Source organism: Stylophora pistillata, chromosome 1, assembly GCF_964205215.1.
Source record: "Stylophora pistillata chromosome 1, jaStyPist1.2, whole genome shotgun sequence".
NCBI lineage: Eukaryota > Metazoa > Cnidaria > Anthozoa > Scleractinia > Pocilloporidae > Stylophora > Stylophora pistillata.
The window spans coordinates 21,191,788-21,219,733 of record NC_142519.1 but is presented as its reverse complement, the minus strand read 5'-3'; the positions used below and the strand labels follow the sequence as shown (position 1 = coordinate 21,219,733).

At 37.5% G+C, this 27,946-nt stretch overlaps 2 protein-coding genes and 1 long non-coding RNA gene across 4 annotated transcripts in view; 2 read left to right on the top strand and 1 right to left on the bottom strand.

The window, feature by feature from the left end:
- Window positions 1–8,647, top strand: part of LOC111319751 (uncharacterized) — a 36,033-nt gene extending 27,386 nt beyond the window's left edge. Inside the window, exons 4-7 of the mRNA XM_088743666.1 lie at window positions 1,333–1,566; window positions 1,667–1,885; window positions 5,273–6,136; window positions 7,433–8,647. Of these exons, the coding sequence (XP_088599792.1) occupies window positions 1,333–1,566; window positions 1,667–1,885; window positions 5,273–6,136; window positions 7,433–7,809 (1,694 nt within the window). The 3' untranslated portion in view covers window positions 7,810–8,647. The remainder of the gene's footprint in view (window positions 1–1,332; window positions 1,567–1,666; window positions 1,886–5,272; window positions 6,137–7,432) is intronic.
- Window positions 1,310–13,988, bottom strand: LOC148741640 (uncharacterized). Its single transcript, XR_015994878.1, has 2 exons — window positions 13,365–13,988; window positions 1,310–1,858 (listed from the first exon to the last, which is right to left on the bottom strand). It is a non-coding gene; the product is annotated as an uncharacterized LOC148741640 (long non-coding RNA).
- LOC111342102 (uncharacterized) lies at window positions 10,849–26,802 on the top strand. Of its 2 annotated transcripts, none has more exons than XM_022949148.2 (8): window positions 10,849–11,254; window positions 11,539–11,595; window positions 18,826–19,200; window positions 19,697–19,891; window positions 20,636–20,863; window positions 21,243–21,473; window positions 23,962–24,699; window positions 25,185–26,802. In XM_022949148.2, exons 1-8 carry the CDS (start codon window positions 10,987–10,989, stop codon window positions 25,577–25,579), a joined length of 2,487 nt encoding a protein of 828 aa, XP_022804883.2. In that variant the 5' UTR covers window positions 10,849–10,986; the 3' UTR covers window positions 25,580–26,802. The 2 variants fall into 2 exon arrangements, with proteins under 2 accessions (XP_022804883.2, XP_088599841.1); XM_088743715.1 differs by having other exon boundaries at window positions 11,164–11,254; window positions 11,539–11,684.
- Window positions 26,803–27,946: the final 1,144 nt, after the last annotated feature.

The following is a 27,946-nucleotide window of genomic DNA, read 5'->3' as shown; positions in this document are numbered from 1 at the left end:
TTTACTTTACGAACGTTTCCCTATCATGTATTTTGAAATAAACAATGTTCTTGTTATTTGCTTCTTACGAACGTTTCTCTGCCGTGGGTGTCGAAATATAAAGTATATTATACAGAAATGAACTGTGTTCCTTCTGTTTACATATTGGAGAAAGGAAATACAAATCTCAAAAATTCTTGTATTGAGATGAAAACATAAAACAATTTTGAGGAATGCGCCCGCTGTTCACTGCTTTGGATTAGTTATAGCTCAAGGTGACTTGACTCTTAGAGCTCTACATCACACGACGGTTGATTGACAAATGGTCCAGAGGTATCTAAGGCACCTCTCCTTTTATAGCGCGCCTTCGCTTTTAAATAGGAAAGGAAAGAAACCATGAACGAAACTTCGAAACTTTAAGTTATTGGCGACTACTTGTTAATGTCAATGGGGGTTTATTTCAAGCTCGCCACGCGCACTGTGCGAACTTTTACTAATTATTATTTATTTGGTTATTGAAAACCCATGCGCAATGTGCGAACGTTTACTCATTGTTGTTTACTTATTTCAAACCCATGCGTAAGGTGTGAACTTTTATTCATTGTTTATTTCAAAGCCACGCAAAATGCACGAACTTTTAGTAATTGTTATTTCATTGTTTATTTCAAACCCACGCGCAATTTGCAAACTTATGTAAATTTGACGTGGGACATTTCATTCATCCCATTTCAGTGCTCTTTGTTTTCTTAAATTAACGACTCCTCCAAACAAATGGCGTGTTTCCTTCGAAGTCAGTATCTTGATCCTAGGGATGTGAATAAAAGGGTCCTTCAATTGTGGATACTCGTATTAGCTTATTCAGCAACAACAAATCGCGATCTTCAATACGATGTCTTCCATCTATCTTACCATGTGTATCTCCTGTAAATAACAAGTTCGACCTCGTCAAGAGGGCCTCCAGTGCCTCCGTTGGCAACACCGCACCTGCCATAAAGGTGTGTTGCAGGCAGATTACCGCAACGCTGTTAAAACCGGTGCCTCTTTCGACTGGCGCTGCTTAACATGTGACTTTTTTCAGGCTGAAAGCACCGCTCTAAGTGAAAATTTAAGTGAAATCTCAGCATCTGCCAATCTTGACGCTGATTTTGACTCAGAGGAAACTACTTTTGAGAAGTTAGCCAAAAAAAACCACCTTTTCTGAGGAGAATTCTTTGATCGCTTTCACCAACTCTGTCACCCTCCAATCATAACACTAAGTAGGATTTAGCATGCTGTCATTGTCTTCGCAAACACTAGTTCTTTTCTTTCTTTTGGTTAGCTTTTTTGTCTGTTTTGTTTTGTTCTGTGTTGTAGAAGTTGAACTCACTGGACGAGAGGAACGAATCCGGAGAAACTCTGATTCAGTTCTGTATCCTAGCGTCAAGGAGGAACTGTCAATGTTAAAGATAAAACGCATCCAGACTGCTTTTAATCAGAGAATGGCAGTTATAGAGAAAGAAATTGAAGAAGTTTCCCTGAAGGTCTTTGGAGATCATACTCCTAAGAGGCAGCGAACCATATTTAGGAAAATATCCGACGAGCCTGAAGGTAACCATGCAAATAGTGCATGAATACACATCACAGCTTACCTGAAAGCTTAAAATCGATCTGAAGCAAATAGAAAAATACGAGTGCGATTCTTTCTTAGAGACCAAACCCCAAGAAGATAGAGAAACAGAGAAAGGACTCGAAGGGTATCGATTGTGGCAACCCAGTAAGGTCGAGCCAATGGATATGGAGAAGCTTGCCCTAGTACAGAAGTATCTAGAAGATGTTCATGAAACTCGTAGTCTGACGGCTGAGGCGAGTGACAGTGCTCTGGGTACACAAGCCGCGGTATCTGAAATTGAAACAGAAGAAATTAGCGGTAAGTTTACTCAAACGCTAGATTGATTTTAGATATATTTGCCCCTTACGCCCTAGAGCAAACGGCAGTTTTTGAAAATCCATAAATGCAAACTCAGTCTGTGTTTATATATTGTATACCTTTTGAAAGCTATAGAGGAACACAATTAAATTCGGTCTGCGATGCGTACATGTGCGGCTTTTCGAGCTGTACGGGTCATTTATTGATTTGTTGTTACACTTTTAATAACAGTCTATTGTTGCGTTGGCTCCTTCATTTGATTTAAAAACATTAGTCGACTTTGTGGGCGGCGATAAAAATATAGTCCGAAGCAAGAAAAAAAAAAAACATTCGGAATCGGCGGAAACAATTGTTTGAATATTGAGACTAAATCTGAAGTGAGAGGCAATTAACCGTCCGTCAGGCGTCAACGCCAAAAAAAAAAAATAATAAAAAAAAAATAAAGACTCATGCGAGCAAAAAAGACACAGCTGCTTCAGATCAGTCACTGGCAGATTTATGGCAGATCTATTTATGGCAGATCTTCAAAAGCACTGTGTTTGTTTACATTAAGCGTGTGCACTCGATTGCTGCCAAATGTTAATCAATGTCAGTGACTCATTAATTTAATATCTGAATTCTCCAAAACAATTTGTTCTCTTGTGAAACGTCGAACGAAATTTTGAGATCTTCCATAAATACTTTCGCATATTCTTTGCAAGTCCTTTGAATTTGGACGCCATAAATTTCATAAAAGTAACCGGAGGCATTCAGTAAGTGTCACAATAAATTCCCATGCATGTGTCTAGCTAAAAAAAGAGTCTCATGCGACTTCAGTTTTCCTGTGGAAGAAAGACAAGATTTGCACACGCCATTGCAGAAAAAAAAAAGCAGACTCTCACACCTCCAAAACACACATTTTAATTCACTTATAATTTAACTTTCCATGATATTTAACACTGAACAGAGATAAATCTTTGCTGATTAATCTTCTTCAAGGAAGTGAACCAACAATACCTTCTGCAAGATATCTGAGTGTTCTTTACGGTAGAGCGTCGATATGGTCATTGAACTCGTGTGTGTTTGCTATACCAGTAGATACCAGTACTGCTGTTCATTTAGAAGTGTACGTGCGCTTTTTTTCCTCTCCAATTGACAGTTGTCAGATCGTGACAGATACATAGGAATAAATGTTTCAAAGTTTGTTTAGAAGCCTTTTAAGTCATCTTTACCATTATATAAATGAAAATATTTTGGTGAAGCCTGTCTCTTTTAATTGAATAACCTCTGTTTTCTTTATCATCAACTCGCTAAAAAATTGTCCAGTGTATGGAGGATCTTCCCAAAGTTTAACTCGTAATTGTAGCCCTTCATTATTCGGGTTCTTTTGGCAAGCATTTCGACAAGTGTGGGAAAAAAAATGTTATTTACCATGGTCGGTCCGTTTTGGGAAAAACTGTGCTCTCTGTCTTGAGTACCGCCCGAGACCTGAATCGCAGTCTAATCAAGTACAGTCAATAAAGAAGAGCTTTATTTGCAAGCAATGAAACAGGGAAATTCCGAGAGAACATATTTCTCAAGGGACTCCATCTTTTCATTATACCAGTGGGGGTGCGGTTATCGACAACGCGAGCCCCAAACATACACTGACTTAGAGGTAAATTTCGTCAATTTCGGTCAAGAAGAACAATGGAATTGAGGGAAATTAGCTGTTATTTGAGGAATTAAACGCTTCCAAATAATCTATGATTATATCTAGCGATGAAATGAATATTCCACCAACGGCAATTGTAAAACTTTAGCGCAAAGTAACGGGAGGGAAACAAAGGACCCTCGGAACGAATTCACGAATCCTGACAGTAACCCGGGCATCCAGACAAATTATGTCTGCAACCAGTAACAGAAATGTTGAGACACCGTGAGCAAAGAGTGCATTTCCCTACTTATCAGATAGCCAAGAAGTAATTTAGTGCAGATAATTTCTGGTTTGAAACCTTTAATTTAGTTCATCGAAGTTAAGTACATGATACTGGCTAGCTACAGTAGAACCTCGGTTTAACGAACCTCTTAACAACGAAGTCCTCGGTATAACGAACGATACTTCAGTCTCAGCCCGGCTAGAGTTACCGAGTAAAATGTATGCCACAGAACCTCGATATAACGAAGCTTCGATATAACGAAGCTTTGATATAACGAACCAATTTCCCCAGTCCCCGTTGGCAGTCGTTAAATCGAGGTTCCACTATACCAATATTGCAAAGGGAGAATGAGGGGATCTACCATATTGGATCACATTATGAACGATTATCTTGTTTGGTGGTGACATGTGTTAACTCATTTTGCAACTGGTTGTAGATGCTGACTTTGTGAAGCGTTATACGCATCGTGTAAGCCGCATAAAAACGACATCAGCACTGGGCTCTGAAAGAGTTTTCATTTCGAGCTAACTAACTTAAAAAAAAAAACAAAAACAAAAACAAAACAAAAAAAACAGGGAGGAAAAACATAAGGAAAAATGTTCCGTCCACCAAATTTCACAGGTGCACAGCTTAATGTGATTAGGATCACATTATGAAAGATTATCTCGTATGGTGGTGTCTTGTGTCAACTAATTTTGCAACTGGTTGTCGATAGATGCTGACTTTGTGAAGCGTTATACGCATCGTGTAAGCCGCATAAAAACGACATCAGCACTGGGCTCTGAAAGAGTTTTCATTTCGAGCTTACTAACTTCAAAAAAAAAAAAAAAAAAAAAACAAGGAGGAAAAACATAAGGAAAAATGTTCCGTCCACCAAATTTCACCGGTGCATAGCTTAATGTGATTTTAGTCTTAAACCTTATTCAGGGAGCAGATCTTTACTGTACTATTATTTCGTTAAACGTTCAGGGAAATTCATCGAATATTCACAACCTTATGAAACCGTGAATCGAATGGAACTCCTAGAGGTCAAAGTATATTTTTTATTGTCGGCAGAAGAGAACGATTGGCCTACTGTTAATGCGTGAGACAGGAGTTATCAAGAGGAGATTAGTCCAGTGCCTAGGTCTCCCTCGTTCTTTTAGACTGTGTGCTAATGGGAGGAAGAGGGGAGTACGAAATGTGGACAGTTACATGAAGGATGGCTCTTCCTCCACACTGTCTCATTTCCCTTGGCGGGTGGCTTTTAAGTTTTAAGTGGAGTAACCTTCCCATAAACGAGAAAGTCGGTTTGAAAATCTTTTTAAGTGTCGACAAAACATAGGTTTTCTGCAGCACGATTAACGTTAATGCAGAAAATAGATTTGTTTTGTAGTTGTGCTTACGGGGAAGAAAAGTTGGGCACGTAACCCAGTTTCTGATGTATTTGCGGTACATCAACACAGGCTTATTCATTGTTGTTTTAAATTGTACTTTTCTGTTTTATTAGAGGCAGATAGACTTTGCTTGAAAGATCTCAGTCGTTTGGTCACAGATGAATTGAATCAAAGGCTAAGGGCTGATGCTGCTGCGATGGAAAAAGTCTCCCGGTTTTTCGGTTTAAAAGGCAATCCATTCTCTTTCGCTTTCCTTCCTATTGAAAATTTCTTTCCTGACACTTCCGTGAGCGTGTTGAAAGAATGCTTCGAGGCCTTGCGCTTGGAAGACCTCGCTGAGATTCTAGCCAAAGTGAAACCACGTGCACTTTGCCCTGCGCTGTCTCCGGAGGAGGTGAAAAAATTGCAACTCAGTGATCATCGCACGAAACACTATAGCAACATGGCTGTTTTGGTAGTTAATATCGGCAAGGAAAAAGGTTTTGCAACAATGATTGAAAAATTTTTTAAAGATCTAAACCCAAGAAACGAAGTATGTGTAATACCGTTTACCAACCTGGACGAAAAGTATCTAGTGCAGAGGAACATCAAGCAGAAGGAGCGAGTGGTGATGTTCGAAATCAGCCAGGAAAAGCAACTCAGAAATCGGTTAGAAATCCAGCTGCCTGAATTAAAAAAGAGGATTGATGGGGAAGGTCAGGAGAATAGTAAAATCCCGGAAGAAGGAAGCATGCAGAGACTAAATCTGCGGATTTATCGGCCTCATCGGAAAGCACCGGTTAAATTAGAGTCACTTATAAAGATCGAAATGGAAGAACGCTCTCTGAGAGCAGAACTTGAGTACCGCGCAAAAAATATTGCGAAATTTCGAGAAGACATTAAAAGGGAAACTGAGTGGATTGAAGATATTGAAAGGGAGAATAGCAATACAAAGTCCGACTTGTTAACTGTCATGGACAAATGGATCCAAGATCAAGGTTGGTAAATTTGAACAAACGCTAGGAGGTGACTGGGAAAAGATTTTGTTTTCAAAATCCTTTCGCTCACCTCTGCCTTGTTTCTCTTTGTGTGCTTTATAAATCCCTCGCATATGTCCCATTGTAAAAGAGTCAGTTTTTCGGCGGTTACTCAGAGTACTATTTGCGTGGTGCAATACTACGCATTCTGGATGATGGAAACCGTCGGTAACCGTACAAAACATTCTCTCTATCCAAATTTTTCAAATCAGATGTTTGAGGATGTATTATCTAATGATCAACGAATTTTGATACGTTGTATTTAAAAAGATGTTTGAATTTGAAATACGAGACCTGTTACCATAAGAAATAGTATTACAGGCTGCTGCGCATGTAACAATCTGATTGGCAGGCTATGGTGTTTTTTAATCAGGAGGGAGTACATGTAATACAAAATGATACAGAAATATCCATCTAAACATCAAAAGTTTTTTTGTTGGGAAACTGATTTATTGTGGGTATTATATGTCTTATATAATAAGATGGAGGCAGTAGCAATGTCACAATTCAAGAGTTTGTTTCAATAGTAGATTCAAACAAGTAAGCTCTTTTCCAGAGACATAATTTTTTGCGCCAAGCCAAGCTCTTCCCCAAGCGTGAATCCCTCGCGCTAGCCTTGCTCGCTTGGGAAGAACAAAGATAGACTCTGAACGTTTATAGGTTGATATGCAGACCTTGACTTATTTCACTCCCTTAAGACCTGCAAATAAGTAATAAGATATTGATCCATTTCAAAAAATGCAATCAAAGGTGGGATAGCTTGCAAATGGCATGCCTGCAATGCTCCTCCGTAGCACATTGATTCAATTGACTTTCGTATGACTTCAGATGCAAAAGATTTGGCCCAATTGCAATATAGTACTTCTCACTGTAATGACTGCCTAAGTACTCGTTGCAAGGCGCCTAGTTTTATTTAGGCACGGGGATTTCCAAAACGCAGGGATTCCCAAAACACTGTAACACTACCAGACTCAGCGGACCGTGGTCTTTCCGTTTCGCAAGCGATAACGTCTTTGAACGTTATGGTTAGGTTTTACATTTCTGGCGGTCGCTTACGGAGGTTCGATTGCGTCCGCGGATTCATCATTTTGGATGATTGTGGTGATAATTGTAGGATAATTTTCATGATGTCGTAGTTTTTTCTTTATTTTGCACTCTTCTGGTTTGTTTCGTTTTGTTTTGTTTTTCTTTGCGTTTCCTTCTTTCAGTTTGTTTCTTTTCTAATTCAGTGATACCTTTATTGGTCTTCCATTGCAGGTGGATCTACCTTCATTGCGGTATTTTTAATCTGTTCTAACCTTGGGGCCACGTGTTTTTTTCAAGAACGCCTTCATGAATCTATTGATGAGAAATTGGCATCAATTCCAGAACATGGAAAACTCGTGGTGAGCCCTCCTGGATGGAAAACTATCGGTGAAATTCCCGAAATTCTCCATATAACGTTGGGGCAATTTCGTCACGGTTACGTCAGGGAAGGGGAAGACTACAATTCGCAGCTTTTCACTTCATTCATTGAAATTTTCAAGAAGCGTTGGCCTTCGTCGGACCTGATTTCAATGGTGAGAGAATTTAAACGGACTTGGCCACATCATTTACAATTGATGGACAATTTGTCTACACTGCCACGGTTTTAGGAGATAAACAAAGAGATTGTTGTATAGATTATGATTTATAATCTTTTACTGCTTAATGTATGTATGGACAAAGGTATTACTTGAACACTTTTACTCTGGGCGTTGATATGGACGTTCACATGGCAAGAAGGCTGGCCTTCGTATGACAATTTGATTTCTTATACTATTTAGCTAGCGGTATTTTATATCGCTTCTCCCTTTTGTTGTACGTGGGAAAGGTATGATGGCTTGAGGTAGCATATCTTTTCGAGTGGATTTGTTAGAACATACCTGAAAGCAAGGCAAACTCAAACTAGCTTCCCTGCTTTTGGGTCGTGGGCCATGGCTCAGTTCGTGCTACACAGCCAGAATGAGGTAATGAGTGTTTCTGTGAATGCTCATTCTGCCAGAATGAGGAAATAAGTGTAGAGGAATGTCAGTAGGATAGAACATTCACTGTTGTCCTCTACTAATCTTTTTTGTCCGTATGTATTCGTCACAGTCTACCAAACCTTGCTTTGAGCAGCATAACATAATTCGGCGTAAATACATTGCCTACGTCCTTTTTAAATGCATCCTGTCAATGCTCCACCATCAAACATCTTCCTCACTGTTTTAGCTCCGCAAATGACGATAGGTAACAAGCATGGTTTCCTTCAAGAAGGGCAGTGCACTTCAACGATATTTTTTCTAAGAGTTTTGTAGCAGCCCAATTGCGATATCGCTTTAAAAAGGGATGTGCAGTAATAAAAGGTACAAAAGACCGGCACTTATCGGATAAAATCCGTCTTATTTTACAAGGTTAGACTTTTGAACATTTTTCAATAAAACAACTTAATAAATGTGAACAGTATTTTGGTGACGAAAGGGAGACTTAAGTGTTCCGCCTCTTCCATTAATTACTAGAGTACGCACTTAGCCTTAATTTAATTCTCTTCAACTCCTAAATGCAAGCATCCATTCTAACTGTAAAAGGACGTAGAACAAGAAGTCAGTGTTTCCGCTTAAAACTAGCTCGAGAACAAAGAGTGCTTATCCTTAAAACCTCCCTAAGCGATGTTTTACCTGGGTGCAAAAACTGGTGAACTAATTCAAAAGTGTGACGCTCAAGCGAAAAATCAAGCGAGACTTCGAAAGATAGTTTAGCAATCAATTTTGTTGAAATGATACCATTAAGTCATTGTGACCTAATTTACCAGGAAGGTCCAGCAGACGGGTCAACCCCAGTGAAAAACATTTGATAATCGTACAAACAAACAATTTTCTCTAAAAAAGTGATCCTAATACTATTTAATTGCACTAAAACTAATGAAAAAATATTCATCATTAAGTTAACTTGAACGAAAACAAAATAAATCATCGTTCCCTAGAAAGAGGTTATCGTAGTTATCATGTTCAAAGTTACAATTTCTATTCTTCCCCACCCTTCCTAAGAAGCCCCTTTAAACTAGATAACCAATTCTAATTGACCGAGGTGTCAAAAGCCTTTCCCCCCCTCCCTTGTTATCAATCTAGTCCCCAGGCTGTGTTCGAGTGCTAGCCTTGACATTAAGCGTCCTATACTTTAAACGGCCAGGCTAGATTAAAAACGAGTGAAGCCCACCTTCGAGAAAAAACCCAACAATTAAGCTAAAGGCATTTGTTGTGTCAACTCGCGCGATGCAAAACAGAGCGTGACAAAAGTGAGTTAACCTGAGAAGTCCAGCTGGACCAAACAACACGCTCCGATTGACCGGCTTGTCAGAAACTACCCTCCCATCCCCTGAGCTATGAACACTCATTGAAACCACGAAACCTCGCAGGAGAACCTATCTAGGTATATCAAGAGCCGTTTAATTTGTTCAGGCTAGGTAACCAATTGATTAAACTGAATGGATCATCGTTGCACACTTCTTAAACTGAAGGATTACCATTTCTCATGAAATTGTTAGCTCGAATTGAATAAACCGGAATGAGGCAGAACTGTGATTTCGATGATCTACCATGAACTGCATTCTGGCTGGATCGTGATTCATCATGGTGGATAATTATGATGGATGTAAGCAATGCTTGATGTTCTAAGAGGCTGCTTAACCCAGAATTTTATGCAAGCCTGGACGGCTAATAGCATGGCATCGTTATGAAACCAGCATTCGTATAGTTATTGCAAATAATCAACCTTATTTTACCTCTCCTAAAATTCCTTGCGATGACTTGCATAGGGCCTGTATAGCCTTACGTTTAAGAATTAGATACCTAACAAAACGCACACCTCTGCCACCTCCGTCGGGTTGCTTGGACTCCCAATTATTGGTTGAACTTCAATAGTACAACTCACAATCACAACAGGTGGAAGGGTTTCCTCTCTACTAGATAATATACAAGTAAACAATGCTGTCTGTTAGCCTCTCATCTCTTTTCTTTACTTACAGCGGTACGAAGAAGAGTGAGAAATACTAAGTGGATCGATGATCGCTGCGAACAATAATTCTATTTTTGGATCAAGCTAGTAATTCTTCTCGCGTCTGTGAAAGGAACGTTTGCGATATCGGGGTATCTGCATTATACCACTTGGTAAACTGAGTGTATCGCCCCCGATTTTGTTTCCAAGCAAAGTGATCTTGATTCTGATCACGTGTGATTAACGTTCTTACGATGATGCTGATGACTTTTTTCTGATGGTGTGCTGTTCAGCGACGACTTTCAGAGGATGATAATTCTGTAAGTTCTTGCATTGGATGCGAATCGCAACAAAGAAGGAACATCTGGGCCCAGTTAAAGGGCGGATAACGCTATCCAACGGATAAGTCGCTATCTGGCGGATAAGTGATAGCAAAACGTACATCGTTATCCACCGGACAGAGTGCTATCCAGTGGATAGCGTTATCCAACTTTCCAACAATCGGGGCCTGAACAATTGACTGAAATTCTATTTTCAAGGACTTAAATGGAAGAAGTCTCGATAATTTTTCATGACAAATATCTTTATAAATGTCCCTTCAGCTACTTAGACCCTATCCACCTTTATAAAACAAATAGGGATATGGACAAGTAGTTTGCGTGACGACGGTTTTCGAACGTCACGCGAGCGGATGGCGAGTCATCCAACACTACAAGACACAATTCTTCCGCCGTAGTCCGCCATGTTGGTCGACCGACAACCCTTAATTTGACTCTGTATTATCTTTGCGCCACAGAAGACCCATTTATTCAGATGAAATGTCTGAAATCGAGTATAGTGACCTTCTATTTGAGATAAGTACGAAAATTGGCGTAAATCAATTAGAAAGATTGGTTTTTATGTGCAGAAATCAGATCTCAAAAGGCAGTGCAAGAACGATTCAAAATGCCCTCGGATTATTTGAAGAACTTGAGAAACGGAATAACCTCGGAATCGATCGGTTAGAAACTCTAAAACAGATTTTAACACAGTTGAAGAACCGATCCATGCTCAAGAAGGTGGAAGAGTTTGAGATCAAGAGAAAAGGTACCTAATTGATATAGTCATTTATTTTGAAATCCAACAGAACTAATTTGAAATACCGTAAATGTCTTTTTGCTCGATGATTTCAATTCAAGGCTTTCTAGCTTCTTCAATGATATCAAAGGAAATTATTTCTGATTTTCTTGTCAAGAAGGTCTATGTATTAATTTGATAATTTCATTTAGCAGTAATTATTGCTTTAAAATTTTGTGTTCCCATGTTCCCGGTATCAGGAATCTTCAGTCATTATAGCTTTAGACTAAACCTCGCGAATCTTTTAATTTCAGCTCAGTCAGTTGGTATCATTGCTTCATTAAAGCAGGCTGCTGTCAACGTGAAAGGAGGTATGGTTTACAAGGGCATGGTTCTTGTTGATGTAAAATATTTAGGGCAAACAGGCATGGGCCAGATGCTGAGGACAACTAGCAGAAATGTAAGATGAAATTAAATAGTATTTATAATGATGTATGCATCACTGTCTAGCCCATTATGCATTATGACACAGTTCTATTAGAGTACTATGTCTGTGAAATAATTATGTCAACTCTTAGCCCCAGTTCATCTAATCTTACAGTTCCAAATAGCCAGAAACATTACCCTTGCAAAACCAATTTCCAGCTTTCTGTTAATTTCTGGAGCTTTCTAGAAGTTTCTAGAATATGACAGCTTTATTCCAGAATTCTCTTCTAGCTTTTTTCTAGAAATATTTTTCCAGTGTTTCCAAGTTCTAAGTTCTTTCAAAACCTGGAAATAGCTGGAATTAAATGCACGTATTCGCTGCTGCTAGAAATTGACAGCTTTTTCCAGTCTGCATTTCTTGCAGGAAACTGGAATAAGCCAGAAATAGTGAACAACTAATTTACATTTAGCAAAACTGAGAGAAATTTTCAGCTTAGTCAGTTTCATTTTAGTTTAAAGTCTCCATCACCTGATCGCTTGTGGAAAGCGTTTCCTCGATTTTAAGCTCATAATAGTTAACAAACGCTCGACTGAAGATTATTTCTTTTGAATGATTGTCACGAAATCATAACGACGTTATCACCCTTGCAAAATAAGACTGGAATATTCTGGTTATTTCTAGAAATTTTCTAGAAATATGACAGAAAATATTTCCAGAAATCTCTAGAATTTACCTGTTTTCTTTTCTGGAAAATTCTAGAATATTCTAGAATGTTAATGAAACATGCTAATTAGGGTAAAATTGGCCAGAATTTGCCAGCCTATTCCACAAATCACAGACTAGGTCATAAAATCAGCTTTTTCCAGCCTTTTCCAGCTTATTACAAAATGTATGCTTCTAGAATTTTCTAGGAAATTCTTGCATGCTCCTTAAAGGAAGTAGTGATTAAGCTAATGTATCAATTTCCAGCTTTTTCTAGCATATTCCAGATTTTCAAGATTTTTCAGCATTTATTCTTTATAGCTGCAAGGAATCTTTTCCTGAACACAATACCTGTAAAAAACAAAAAACAAATGAAAGCAGTTTAAGTAAAAAGCATGTTATATTTGAAACTGTATAGTGCAAAACATAAATTATAACAAGAAACTCTTGCTGAAAGAACTTTATTTCAATCAGTCATGTTAATAACTGAATTTTAATTGCAGAATTTAATCCAGTAAAAGTAAAGATTTATCTGTTGTACCTTTCGTTTGTGATGTAATACCGTATACTGTATTTTCCAATCATAACAAGATTGAAAAAAAAAAGATTTTGAGCATTTTAACATTCCTTTAGTGAAATATCACATTTTGATAGTCATTTCCTCCAAAGGTGTAATCTAAATAAGATCCATGCTGCCATTATTAGGGCCCAACTAATGTGGAAACATTTCTTGCCAGCGAAAGTCTGACTATAGTTTTGTCATAAAAAAAAAATCACTAACAAGAGAATATGGACAGAAAGTATTAAGCTAAGAATAAAAAGAACCGTCAAATTAGTCAGATGACAAAGTGGAACGAAAACCTGTTTGAAGTCAAAATTCTTAAGAGTTATGCTTTAATGAGCATTGATGTGAAGATCAAACCAAGGAATATTCAAAAGAAACCAAATATATGTTGCACTTTCTACTGAAAATCAATGTAATTGAGAAAAATACTGGGTTTATAAACTCACCAAATACTGCAAGAACATGTCCGTTCCTTGCCGTGAACATTCACCTCCTTCTCTCACATTGAAGGGATCACGAACGATGATCTTCGAGAAACTCTGCGCCTCCACTCCCTACGATCTCTAGTCAACAACAACGTACTTAAGCTTGGGCATTCTCGGAAATCAAAACTAAACAGAACTCAGCTAAACAGGAGCAGACTTTGAGTGAAATGCACGCCAAGAACGATCACGGTAAAACACGTGGAGATAATGAATGTCAAAGCACGAATAGATGCTTCCACATTCAAATCTAGCGGAACTTTTGCTTTGATCATATCAAAAAGCTGCGGTCACTTCAAAGTCGGCCATAAATATCACATCCTGACATGGGTCGAAAACAAAGACATGTGAAATTCTTCAGGAGCAACGTAATTGCTAGATCGTTATTCTTCTTGTTCACTTCCCGCCCACTCTACTCAAACATTAATCTTTCTCAAAAAAAATATATATCCGTAACAAAGTCCTCCGCTACAAGGTAAAGGATGCTCTGGACACACTTTGCATTTTTTGAGAGGCAAGCGGCCGAAGCAACCACCGATCCGCCATGTTTGTTTACCAAATGCAATCGAATTTCATCGCTGACCAGGTGATCACTGTAATAACAGCTTTTACTTTACGCGATCGTAAGCTATAACATGGCAGGTTCTCAGCAAAACTTTCGAAGCTGCAACTGATCGGAGCAATCAGCATATTTCCCATATGGTCGAGATATCACTTATCCAGAACTAACTCTTTCTTGAGACACTGAAGCACTATCTTCATCAAAAGATGGCAGTACTTGACAGCGTAAATCATTCGAGGGTGGCTGTTCGGGTATTTGAATCGCTTGAAAAGTGTTTTAAAAAAGATGAATTTGAAAGATACCAAAGTAATCCAACACTTGGCTGTTTTCAAAACCGTTAAGATAATCAGGGGTACAGGCACTGACAAATGACTTTGGTCTGAAGAAGAATATCAATCAAATGGTTCAATTCTTCCAATACTCACAATCACTCAAAATTTGGCTTCTGTTTGATGTACTGGCTTTATATTTACATATATATTACAGATTTATATTAAAATCACCTTATGGGTGATTTTAATATAAATCTTCTTAAATGTGAGACTTGCAATTATGCTCATAACTTTCTCCTCCCTTTGCAAAGTCTTTCTTTCATTCCTACCATCGATAAACCTACAAGAGTTCATGGCAATTCAGCCACTTTAATTGATAATATTTTTGTAAATGATATTAAGGGAACTGTCTCCAGTGGTAATATTGTTTCTGACATTAGCGATCATTTTTCACAATTCTGTATCTTCCATTCCTTTGGAGGTAAAACCCTACTTCAAGAGAAACAAATTCGTGACTATTCGCATTTTTCCTCGACAGCTTTCTATATCAGATCTTTCACAGATTTCATGGGATTCCCTTGGTATGCGTAATCAAGACAATGTTGACCATTTGTTCTCAAATTTATATAATTCATTAAATAAAGTTATAAATAAGCATGCTCCTCTTAAATGGATATCTAAGCGTCAAGTTAAACCCATTCTCAAAACCCTGGATAAAGAAAGGCTTGCGAAAATCTATAAAAATTTAAAACTCTCTGTTTCAGTCAGGAGACTTTGGAACTTATAAGATTTACAGAAACAGAATCCTAACTCTCTCATGACTGAGCAAGAAAAACTATTTTCATACTTATTTTAGTGATAATATTAAAAATATGAAAGAAACCTGGGCTGGAATAAACTCCCTAATTCATCAAAATAGTCACAAGTCTAAAGCAATACTTGAACTTAAACAATCAAATAGTCAATTAACCCAAGACCCCTCACAAGTGCCGAATGTTCTCAATGACTATTTTTCTTCCGTTGGTTCAAATCTGGCATCTGTGATCTGCACATCTAATCGTCATTTCTCTGACTATATGCCCCCATGGGATTACTCAACTTAATAAATCTAGCGGATTATATTCTTTTCCATCAAAACTATTAAAGTTGGCTAGGCACTACATATCTAAACCCATAGCTAACTTAATCAATCATTCAGTGCAACTAGGTATTATCCCTCTCAGTTAAAACATGCCAAAATTATTCCTGTCTATAAATCAGATGACCCAACGGATCCTGGTAATTATTGTCCCATTTCTCTTCTTTCTATTTTCAATCGTATCTTCGAAAAACTAATGTATAGATGTCTTAAAGCTAGTATTGATAAAAATACTGTTTTATTTAAGGGCCTGTACAGTTTTCGAGAGAGATATTTGACACAACACGTAATTCTTGATATTGTTAACACTATTCAGGAAAATATGGATAAGAAATTAATCTCTTGTGGAATTTTTCTTGACCTGAAGAAAGCCTTTGACACAATTGACCACTCAGTATTACTTTATAAACTGGACCGCTATGGAATTTGAGGTGTAGCTAATTCTTGCTTTATGTCCTATCTATGCAATCGTACACAATCGACACAAATTGAATGTACAGTTTCAGAGGAAAGAACAGTGGCTTGTGTCAGTCCCACAGGGCTCCATGCTTGGCCCATTGTTATTTTTGCTATATGTTAATGATATCTATAATGCCTCTGAGAAATTTAAATTTCATTTGTTTGCTGATGACACCAATCTCTTGCATGCATGGCGATAAAAATCTTAAGTCTTTAGAGACTATAGTTACAGCGCAGCTGTCAAAGGTTTGGGATTGGCTTAATGCCAATAAATTAATGTTTAGCGTTAACAAGTCTAACTTTGTTATTTTTCAACCCAAAGGATGTAGATCTAATCATCAAGTTAAAATAAAATTAATAGAAAACAATACTAACTCTTCTACTTATCTTGAACATAAGGTATATGTGAAATATTTAGGAGTTTTGATCGTTAATCACCTTACGTGGAAACCACATATTGATTATGTTACAACCAAAATCAGTAAAACTATTGGCATCATTGCGAGACTGAGACATTTTGTTCCCCAGAGTGTTCTCCTCAACCTTTATAGATCTTTAATCTTCTTGTATTTTTCTTATGGCCTTATTGCATGGGGTCAAGCTACTAATTTAAATCAACTCTATATAAGATTTTGGTGTTACAGAAACGTGTCATATGCCTTTTTCATTTCCTCCCATTCAGAGATCATTCTCTTCCTTTCTTTGTGACGTATAATATTCTACCGGTAGAGCTACTCTATTTCAAAACTGTCTCTGTTTTCATGCATGATGTCTTGAATGATGATGTACCGGAAAACCTCTGTGACTCCTTTGCTCGCTCCAGAAAAAATACACTCATATAACACCAGATCAGCTTCTGCTGGAAATTTTTATGTTAAACCTTCTAGATTAAACCTTATGCAGAATTCTGTTGCTAGATTTGGAATTGTCCTGTGGAATTCTCTGAGTATCACTACATGTGATCTGACTTGTAAACAATATAATTTGGATATATCAACAAAGTTGAAATGGTAAATTGGCCACCGTAACAATTACAAAAGCAGACGTTTTGAGTGTTAGCCCTTCATCGGAGCGAATAGAGGAATTGTGGGTTATGTGTGCCTTTAAAGGCAGAAAATGGAGCTACGTTATTGGTGGGAACATGGCAACAAGAAAAACAAGAAATTCTCATTGCCATGTTCCTACCAATAACGTAGCTCCATTTTCTGCCCTTAAAAGCACACACAACCCACAATTCCTCTATTTGCTCCGACAAAGGGCTAACCCTCGAAAACGTCAGCTTTTGTAATCATTACAGTGGCCAATTTGCCATTTCAACTTTCTTGATATATCCAAATCATTTCGTTACTCCCACCGACGCAGCCCCAAACAGTTTCTTTCGAAACTATCAGCCTTGACTTGTAAACAGTTTAAGGAGAAAATCCATAGTACAATTCTGAATATCCTGGCCGTTGAGGATAACTATATTGATTTGGCATCTCTTCTCCAAAAAATTCGCAGCCTATGATTTCTTCTCAAGCCTCAATTGCTCCTTGCGCCTGAAATAGCTAATTTTGTATGTTTATATTGTCTTATTTTTATGAATTTATTTATTTAATTTAATTATTTTATATATTTGTACATTAATTATTTATCTGCTTTTTTTTTTCTTTTCTTTTTATTCTTATACTTAAGCTGTAATGATCTTTTCATTTATAATATGCTTTAGACCTTAACAAATTGTTGTCACTGCCCGCCGCGACTAGCCTGTGCTACTTGCGGGCAGTGTCAATTATGTAAGGTTTTTGTTTTTCTTTATTTTTCTTGAGTAATTTTTAATCATTGTAACCCCCCACCTTAATGCGAAATAAATTGTTGTTGTTGTTGTTGTTGAAAACTGGCCAAATTTGAAAATTTGCTCATGCTTGCAATATTCTCTGTACTGCCTACACGTATACGCCAATCATTTGTTCATATTGCAGTTTTGCACAAATTAGTTTAAGCTGACAAGGCACTAATCTGGAGGCTCTAAAGATAAACTTTAAAGGGATTTGTGCCTGTAGAAAATTTTCCATCTATATATATATACTTATATATTTTCTCTAGCTTTAATCATACTGGAAATTAAAGTGCTTTTAAGGAAATAAGAATTTTGTACATAGTTCCAAAGGTTTCCTTCTTTCTTGCATTCACACATGGTGCTAGTCATATGAAATGATTATTGATTATGATTATTGATGATTCTGGTAGGTTGGGGCTGTGTTGTGTGTGTGGGTGTGTGTGTGTGTGTGTGTGTGTGTGTGTGTGTGTGTGTGTGTGTGTGTGTGTGTGTGTGTGTGTGTGGGGGGGGGGTGTTACCAATTTTAGATATCAGTCTTAAGTATTAATTAAAACCAAACATACAAATATCTCTATTATAAATGTGATGCATAATGACTTTAAAATCTGCCAGATTCATTTTCAACATTTTTTTGTTAAGATCTTCATACCTGGCAGTTAGTGCAATGAATGTTCAAGAGTATTCCAGTCAAGTCTAATTAGTTGGGTTGTGGTATCATCCAATCAATGAATTAATTTACATTAGGAGAAAAAAGAAATGTGTTGATGTAAGTCATTCTGGAAAAAGCCATCCAGCCCTGCTGCCCCCACATCTTTGTTGCAAAAACTTAAAAGGAAACAGAAAGGATAAAATAAGTCACGTTTTTGTGATTTTATCAGTATACTCTTGGAAAAAAATGTTTCTGATGATATTATATACTTATAAAGTCACTATAATTGTGATTTGTCTTAAATTTACTCAAACAGGGCTGTAATCCCTGTGTAACTGTGATGTGATCAAAATTATTGGATCAGTGAGTGTATGGGAGGGGGGGAGGGGGGGGCAGCATTGGAGCACAGTTTTAACACAGAAAATTTCTGGAAGTGATGAGGTATACATCTGTTGCAAATATTTCTTTTGATGAGATGTTGTGATTACTCAATATCTAAAGTGCACCTTGTGAATATTTTCGATAGCAATCAAGATGGTTTGTAATTTTCGCACTATTGGTGGTGCTCTCCTGGTAGTTGGTAGTGGCATGGCTCTTCATAGCTGCTCAACTCTGGATGAGTTTGTAGAGACCTTCAATAAAGTTGTACTGGTTTCATACACCAAACTGATTGAAATCAGTGAGGGATCTCTGTGTTTCACAGTGCAAGCTGAGACTCCAGCAGCTTTAAAAGAATTATGGGACATCTACAAAGATGGAACTCTGCAGAGTCGCCTTCAAGAATTTCTTGTCACTGATGACATCAAACACTTGGCAAACGGGGAAAATGTTGAGATGACTGTGTTCATCAACGAACAAGAATACAAAGAAGCTTATCTTGATCTTCTTCAGAAAAATCAAGGTACAAATAAATTTTCTTATTTCTGGTTCATGAAAATGATAATGACTCTGAGATGTACTGGTAATTAACCAAATTTAAAAGGGTTAGCCAGGTACATGTTGCTGACTTTAACAGAACAGAATTCTGATCCAGCTAGTGGGTGGATTTTAGTTACTTAACCCTTTCACTCCTAATATCTCATTAGTAATTCTCCTTACTGTCTGCCGTACAATTCTTTTGAGGTTATACATGTAAGTTCTGAGAATTTGGTATTGATGCAATCAACTAAACGTCTGTCCACTGATATTTTTCTTTATTTTCATCACTTGTCTATTTGGTATTGCACTGATGTTATAAGAAGGAATTCTGTCTGAGTCTTTCATGGAAGATAAGGGTTGATTAAGGAAGGAGATCCCTGCAAAACTTGTGAATGAGTTTATTGATCAAAGAAGCCTTTTTCAACAACTCTTTTTCAAGAGAAGCTGCTAAGTGACAGTCCTCTTTAATTTTCCTTAAGATGTGCCAGACATTAAGGAAGAAGAAAGGCTGTGGAGGAACTCAGATTCTTTCCTTTGCTCTAAGTTCAATGAAGATGAGATGACTTTGATGAAACTCAAACAGATGGAAAACAAATTGAGCTTTGAAAGAAAATTTCATGAAGAGGAAATTATGAAATTAAAGGAGAAGATTGTGTTGACAGAAGGGCTGTGTGGTGAGAATGACCGAACTGTTAATTTTTTAGCTCCCAATTTATTATGTATACACGTGGCTCTGAGACTTGATTTATCTTAAACAGAGAAAAGAAAATACTAAACCCCTGAAATTTCTGAAAATTTTAGTTCAGGTATAGAATGTTTCTTAGCTGTGCATGTGTTGCTCCTGAAATTTTTGATGGTTACTTTGGATTTCAAAATGAACTGGATTGCCATCTGACCCTAATTGAATTGACTGCTCTTTCTAAGCATAATCGTACGAAAGCCATTAATCTCTCAGAGACAATTTGAAGTGTTCTTCCTTTCTAGGAAATGTAATTTTTGTGTAGGTTTCCTTCACAATGAACATTTGGTTCCTTTTATTGTATAGAAAGGTTTGGGCCATTACTTGTGGCGTTTATAAATTGGCATTTTTAATTTGATTTTAAATTTGACACCGAAATGGATTCTGACCAAGGACCAAAGGTGTCAGATGGCGTTTGAGGCTTCCGCTATCTTTTTATACTCATCGTTAGAAGTATATGGGTTGAGTTATGACATGATTCTATGCGCTTTGTTTCGCACTCCATCTACAAATGTTCTCGTTTTACACCCAACGAGACTCGAGGAAAGCGAGTAAAGTGCGATTTCATCGTTTGAATGGAGACAGTTGAAAATCCAATCCTTGAGGAGTGGCAAATTTATCGAGTTGACAACGTCAGTTTTGTAATGACCATTATTTATTTTTGTTTTGCTACCTATAGGGGGTGCAACGATTGACTGTGCTGAACGAAGAAGGCGAAACTCTGATTCAGCTGTGTATTTCAATGCAAAAGAAGAATTGCCTTTTTTGAGACTTCAATGTCTCGAAACCGAATTAACAAATCTCCGCAAGAGAATTACACTTGTGGAAGTAAAGACCGAGAATTTGGGATCATACTCCTCGGAGGAAAAGGAAACTGCATCTTTAGGAACACCCGATGAAGAATTTGGTAAGAACTGTTTTGGAAATTCAACACTATAGGAGCTAAATGTGGTTGTTTAGTAGTTTGTCTGTTTGTTTTATGGTTTAACGTGTTCTTGAATCACCAACCTTGACATTTCGTTTTGACTATGTTTTTGCTAACTTGGATTTAACTCATAATCCTGAACTGTCTGAAAAATTTCTCATGGAAGTAATAACAAAATTCTTAGGCTTGTTTTTTTATATTATTTTGTATATCTTCAAGACCAAGTCCGCCATATAGTATGAAAACTCACCACTAAAAACCGCCGTGGTGGGTTTGTTTCCCTTATTAAACATTTTTTTATTATTACTATTATTATTATTAATGATAGTCCTCATTATCTCGGCTCTGAAATCTGTCTTAGACTTCAAATCATGGGACCTCAAGAAGATGGAGAAAGACACTAAAAAGATGGAAGGATCGGAAGGAGGCGAGATTAAACCGACAGCGAAATTAATGGCTAGAGAAAAGATGGATTTTGTACAGAAGTATTTAGAGAATGTGCAAGAGACGTACAGTGTGACTACTGAGGCAAGTGACAGCGGTTTGGGAACACGCACTGCTGTGTCTGAAGGGGAAACGGAAGACGTAGAAGGTAAAACTGATTTATCCCTCATTTTTGTTGTTATATTTATCGAAAAAATGTTAATGGCGACTCCTTGCAAAGAGGTAGTATTCTATGTAAGTAAGTGGGAATTGAATCTCAGCGTAATGTAAGATTTCGCTCTCTGATTTGCGTTTAAACAAGGTAAGAGTATTTTTTTTCATTTGTTTTCTTTAAGCCACACACATTGTAGAGCCAGGCCTGGTGTAGAGCTAAATAGTTAAAGGCGCTGTCACAGTGTTTTGGGTATCCCCGAGTTTTGAATATCCCCGTGCCCAAAACACTAGTCTTTTGGGTATCACCTTTGGGGATATCCAGAACCCTAAAAGTGAATTAAACAAGAGACTGGGGCAAGTAACATGGTATCCTCTTTTATTTGTCGTGGATAAAAAACAGTTACTTTTAGACATCAGAAAGGTGTCATCCAATGTTAATTTTCGCACTTAGAGATTGTGGTCGGTAAAGGAAGTAGTTCATTTGTCGTGAAGCATCTTGGAATGAGCGACCAGTTAGCAGTTTCCTGTGAATTTCTTCGCACGTAAACAGCCGCTCCACTTGAGACATGCACGGAAGGAGAATTTTCCACTTGTTGGGATTTCGCATTAAAGAAAATGACTGGAAACCATGTACTTTTCGATTAGTTCGGAGCTATCATAACTGTCTGACTTGTATACCATTTGTTCGTGTGAAATTTCCTATTGCTTCAGTGACCTCCTTTACACCAAGTCAACGGCCATTTAAGGGCGTTTGTTTAGCCAAAATAATCACTCGACAACGACTTATAAATTACTTACAGACAAACGCTGTAGCAGACTGTTTGGTCAGTAATTCGTTGACGTGTGCAAACCTTGAAAATTTTTAATGCGCAAAGGACAAAAAATGTCTCAAGGACCAAAGGCTTACGTTTAACAATCTGATTTAATAACTAAATAAAAGGGGTAAGATTCCAAAGAAACTGTGGTGCTGCGTCGGTTGGGGTAACAAGGTAATTTGGTTTTATTCTTGTTTAGCTATAAGTTCGACAATTGTATTTTTGACAGTGTTTTGGTTTGTGAAAGTGAGATCTTTGTCGAATACCAACTTTTCACTCTATACCATGGCCCAAACCTGTGTATTACAAACCTATAGACTCACATAGTTATTTGCTGTATTCATCTTCACATCCATCCCATATCAAGAATTCCTTTCCCTTTACTCAGTTTCTTAGACTTTGTCGTTTATGCAGTGATGACTCTGATTTTTTCGAAAAATCAGAAGCAGTGTGCCAGAAAAACATATCCAGTTTCTGTGGTTCAAGCGGGCCACCACCGCGCCCAACTTATTGATCGACAGTTAGTACTACGTACGGTACATAAGGAAAATTCCAACCGCATTCCATTTACTCTCACATTTCACCCTCACAACCACTCAGTTAAATCCATTATTCTTAAAACACTTTAAATTACTTCAAAACGATCCAGAGACTAGCACTATCTTTTCGCAACCTCCACTTATTTTATTCAAACGGGACTAGAACATAGGCAATTTTTTGGTCAGAAGTTCACTATAAATCTTAAACTAATGACTGATTCGGAACTTTTAAAAGCGCTCTTGCACAATGCAAAACTTGTCCTTTCATTCACAATGTTGACGAAATATGGGGACCCAAACGATCCATTAAGATTACTGATCACTTCACGTGCACCTCCGCCAATGTCATCTATTGCATAACTTGCACCTATTGGGAAAAGATCAACATTGGCGAAACAGGAAGGCGACTAGGTGACCGATTCCGCGAACACCTTAGCGACGTAGAAAGGAATGATAAGGACGCATGAAAGCCAGTTGCTAGACATTTTAATCTACCTAATCATTCTAAGCAGCATATGACAGACTGCGGCCTTTCCTTATATTTAGATAGCTCGGAAAGCCGCAAAACTCTCGAACAAAACTTTATTTTTCAAATTTGTACTCTCAATCCCATAGGTATCAACGAACGCTTTTCATTCTACCATTAATTTATTCTTGTTCTTCTAGTCACCATGTTCCCACCAGTAGCGTAGATCCACTTTCTGCATATAAACACATACACAGCCCACAATTCCTCCGCTCACTCCGACGAAGGGTTAACGCTCGAAACGTCAGCTTTTAAACTATTTAAGGTGGCCAATCTACATTATCAACTTTGTTGATAGGACAAAATTACCTGATTTAATTGCTCTTCCTTGTTTGTTTTCTTTTGTTGACATCGCCCCCTCCTCCTGGTCATCATTGTATGGTTTCTTGTTTTATCTAGTTTGATTGTGTTACTTGTTTATAGACTAATGGGACTTTTTCAAAACAAAATATTCAACCCTTCAGGAAAAGCACAGGTGTCCCATTTCTCTATGAAGAAATATTTCAACAAAGTTCGCTCCTCTCGGCTCTAAAGGTGGCCTTTGTGGAGAAATTTGACTATACTCAAATGTTTCTGATTGTTATTTCTTTTAACCTTAACCAGATTCAATAAGACTTTGCCTAAAAGATCTGAGGGAAGAGTCAATTGAAGAGCTGGATAGAAGACTTCGTGTTGATGTTGTTGGGTTCCAAAGGTTTATTCAATTTTTTGGTCTTAAAGGAGTTCTTATGTCTGTGCATCCGATTAATATGAAGAACATTGCACGAATCTTTCCTAACACTCCTGTTGACCTAGTAAGGCAGTGTTTCGATGCTCTGCAAATGTATGATCTTATCGATCTTCTGGAAAAGGCGGTGAAATTAATGTCGCTTCGTCCTTTCCTTTCTCCGGAAGAAGTAGAGACGTTACGGACTGATAATCTTCCCACAAAGTCTCACAAGAATGTGGTAGTATTGGTAGTAAATGACAGCTCGAACAAGAACCTCAGTAGTAAGATTGAGAGATTTTTTAAAGAATTAAATTCGCAGAACGAAGTCACAGTAGTTCAATCTTCTTGTTCAAAACTCAAAGGCAGCATCCTGAATAAATTTAAATCTCTGAAAAAACGGGAGATAAGTCTCAGAGAGGAGAAAAAGAGATTATGGAGTGAAGTGCAGAGTACAAGAAATCTACAATCCAGAGATTTAATAACAAGTCAACTTTTTCAAGTCAATAATGATGCCGCACGACTTGAAGAGGAAATGGAAAGCTGGATACCGGCTGCAGAGGAACTGCTGAAAGAGACTCAGCAGGCTAAAACGATCATAACATCTACTTTAGACCTCTGGATTCAGAATCAAGGTTGGTTGTAAAATACTTTCTAAGCATGGCGAAGTATCAACTGTTTGAAATGGTTAATTTTTATCAATATTTGAAACCCGAAAGGAAAAAACGTCGAGGTTCACACATCTGGAATAAAAAAAAGTCATCACAACCAAGAGATTTTAAACTCTTGTCTTGACATTATATTACGTGACATTTCGTTTCTATTTCGCCAAAGTGAAACAGGCTGCACACAGAAACCAAAGCGAATTTAAATTAGCATGATGTTAACTCCACTGAAAGACAAGCTTGTCTTTATTTCTTTCTGGCTCTGATAAGACCATTTTGTGCTTAAATGGCCCATGACAATGAAATAAAGATTGTGCATAAAATATTTGTCCGTGACACAAATTCGTTTCGTGTCCGAGCTATTCGGCACGATGCCATTAACAGTTGTTTTCTCTTCCTAGTCCCTGCTCTTTTTGTCTAAATTGCATTTTTTTTTTTTTTTTTTAATTCTGCAGAGAAATTCACCGCGGTATTTTTGTTTTTCATCATCGGAAAAACGGAATCAATTTACGATTATGATGTTTTAGCAGAATGTGTGGCGTCCAAGTTGACATCGCTTCCACATCACACGAAAATTGTGGTTGGTTTTCCAAAGAGCATAATCGTTGATATTCCTGAGACTCTTTCTTTTGGTTTTCGTCGCACGCCAATGAGATATTCGGTCTATGATGCGATGATTGAGATTTTCATCAAGCGACACCACAAATTGGATCTCGTTTCAATGTTACGAGAACTAAAGAGAACTCATCTGGATATAAATTCAGTACTATATGAAGACCCTGTCCATAGCGATCTTTCTACTCTTGCAATGCTTGAGAAAAAGAGAGAACAAGAGCCTGAACGAAGCTAATCATATGTTAATTAAACGGAACACTATTTGAAATATATTTATAGCTAACTGAAGGTTAGAATAGAATAGAATATTGTGCACGTCCCCATGGTGCTTTTTTTTTTTTTTCTGTTTTTAATCAACGGGTAAACTGTGACTTTAGATTAATTTTATCTATATAAGATTTTTAACAAATTCTGTTTGTATCAGGGAGTTTCGTGACTCAACGTTTAGGAAAAGCTATTTACATCCAAATATCAAGCCTTTGCCGCGAACAATTTTAAATTTATTTTCAAAAGTACGACGAATGGAACCTGTGTAGGGAACGTAACTGAATTGCAATTCAAGGGAATGTTCATAGAACCTTTTCTTTATGATTATCTACAAGGTGTTTTGAACAAATTTTGACTCATCCTTAGATATGAGCTGTGGGAGGGAGGGGTAACGTGAGGGGAAATTTGTTAGACGAAAACGAAATGAACTCGAGCATGCTCGCATGCAAGAGAGTTCTCTCTGCTGGAATTTACATCTTTCGTCTGCTTCCACGCTTTCCTCGCTTGGTTGCTTTTACAAGCAAAGGTAAAAAGGAAAAATCGTTAGTTGTCATCGAGTTCGGCTTAAATTAGTAAAATATTGATCGATGGCTTTTTAGACTGGTAGTTAGGGGGGAAGGTAGAGAATGCATAAGACTTTCATTTATCACACGATGTAACCGTGTGGTAGTCCATGCAAGCGAACAATATTTCAAATTAAAATAGTGATACCCTAGGCCTATAGGAAAAGATTATGGTGCAAATTCAGGTGTGAAGACTAATTTTGATGTGTTATTGAAACTTTGTAACAATGTAGTATCAGTATTTCGAATAGAACGACTGAAGTGATCCTGAGATTTGATAGCATTTTTGTGTTTTGTATAAATTAGCTGCTGAGAGCGACAATTACCATCATATTTTTGCATTCACCTTTCCTTCACCTTCCCTCATTGTTTCCCCGCGTATTCTGTTATTAATGCATTCTTTCTTTCGTTATCCCCTAAGTTCACCATTGTTAGTACTCCTCGGTTTCTAAATATATATCATCAAGTCGCTCTTTAGGAACGTTTAAGTTCTTTTACTGTGCATGTAACACATTGCAAGACCGATGAAATTCTACTTCACACCTACTTTACCAGTTTATACCAACCGGTGTCAAGAGAGGTTTCATTAAGGTAGTCAAACGTCTTCAAATAAACTTCTCAGAAACTACCTTCAAAAGCCACCGTCTAATTTCTATAATATTCAAAGACTTCCTCCCGTAAAGAATTGTTTAGTAAACAACCCTCCTAAGTTGAAGTTGAAAAAATGGTTACTCCTTATTAAACTTCCCTACCCCTGCCCTCCCCCCTCCTTTTCCACGCTAAATAATGACCGGACCTTCAATATATTTTTAAGTTAAATGTCCCTGATGAATATCTTGAGCGAGGCTATTAAGGATGGAGATTGGTTACTAATTTTTCCTCTCGGTCCGGTTTAGAGCGCAAACGATTAAACAAATCAACAACGAGAACACTAGCTCTGATATCAACTTATGTACGTTTTTAGTTATTTGTCAGTACTTTACTTGGATTAATTTCAGTATCAAATTATGACGTTTAGCGTTTCATTTCTCTCAGTTTTTAATGGTAGAATGAATTTCAAACCCTTTTATTTGCCATCAAAGCGCTAAAGGGTTCTTCGCTATCGCTGTTGGGCATAATCTCAAGATATTGTCAAAATTTTGCTACTTTCAGCTCGAATGCTATCGGAAAATTCATCCCTTGACAAAGGAATTCCGCATTGAATTGCACTTGAAAACCGATATCGCACTCATCGCGATATCGGTTTTCAAGTGCAATTTAATGCGGAATTCACGAGTGAAGTAATGGATTTTCCTTGAATCGCATAACTGAATAAAAATGAGAAAAGAATAGGCAACAGCATTACTTAAAATTCAGTATGTTTACGCAGGCGAAACAATATCCCTTAGCCTCGTTTTCAACTCGCAACTCCACGCTAAATACTTCGCTTCATTAACCAATCAGAATGCGAAATTTTATTCAATGATGCGATTCTATTTAAGATTCCACGACGAGTGAATCCAAAAACTGATGCTTGAAAATGAGCATCCTTTTCTCGATAACCTTGTGATCAATCAGACAGACTTTCAGTTGAGAAAATCTAGTTGTAAGTTTGACCAAGTTCCAATGATTTTGTATGGTTGAGCGTGGATGGCATAACCCCTTTCATACAAACATGTGCGAAATTAGAATGATTCGGACTTTCGTTTCTCCTAGTGAAAAAGGTACAATGACTTCCAGCATTCACAACGTGTTTCATTTACCGTGTACTTTTATTGCTCTATGAGGATTAG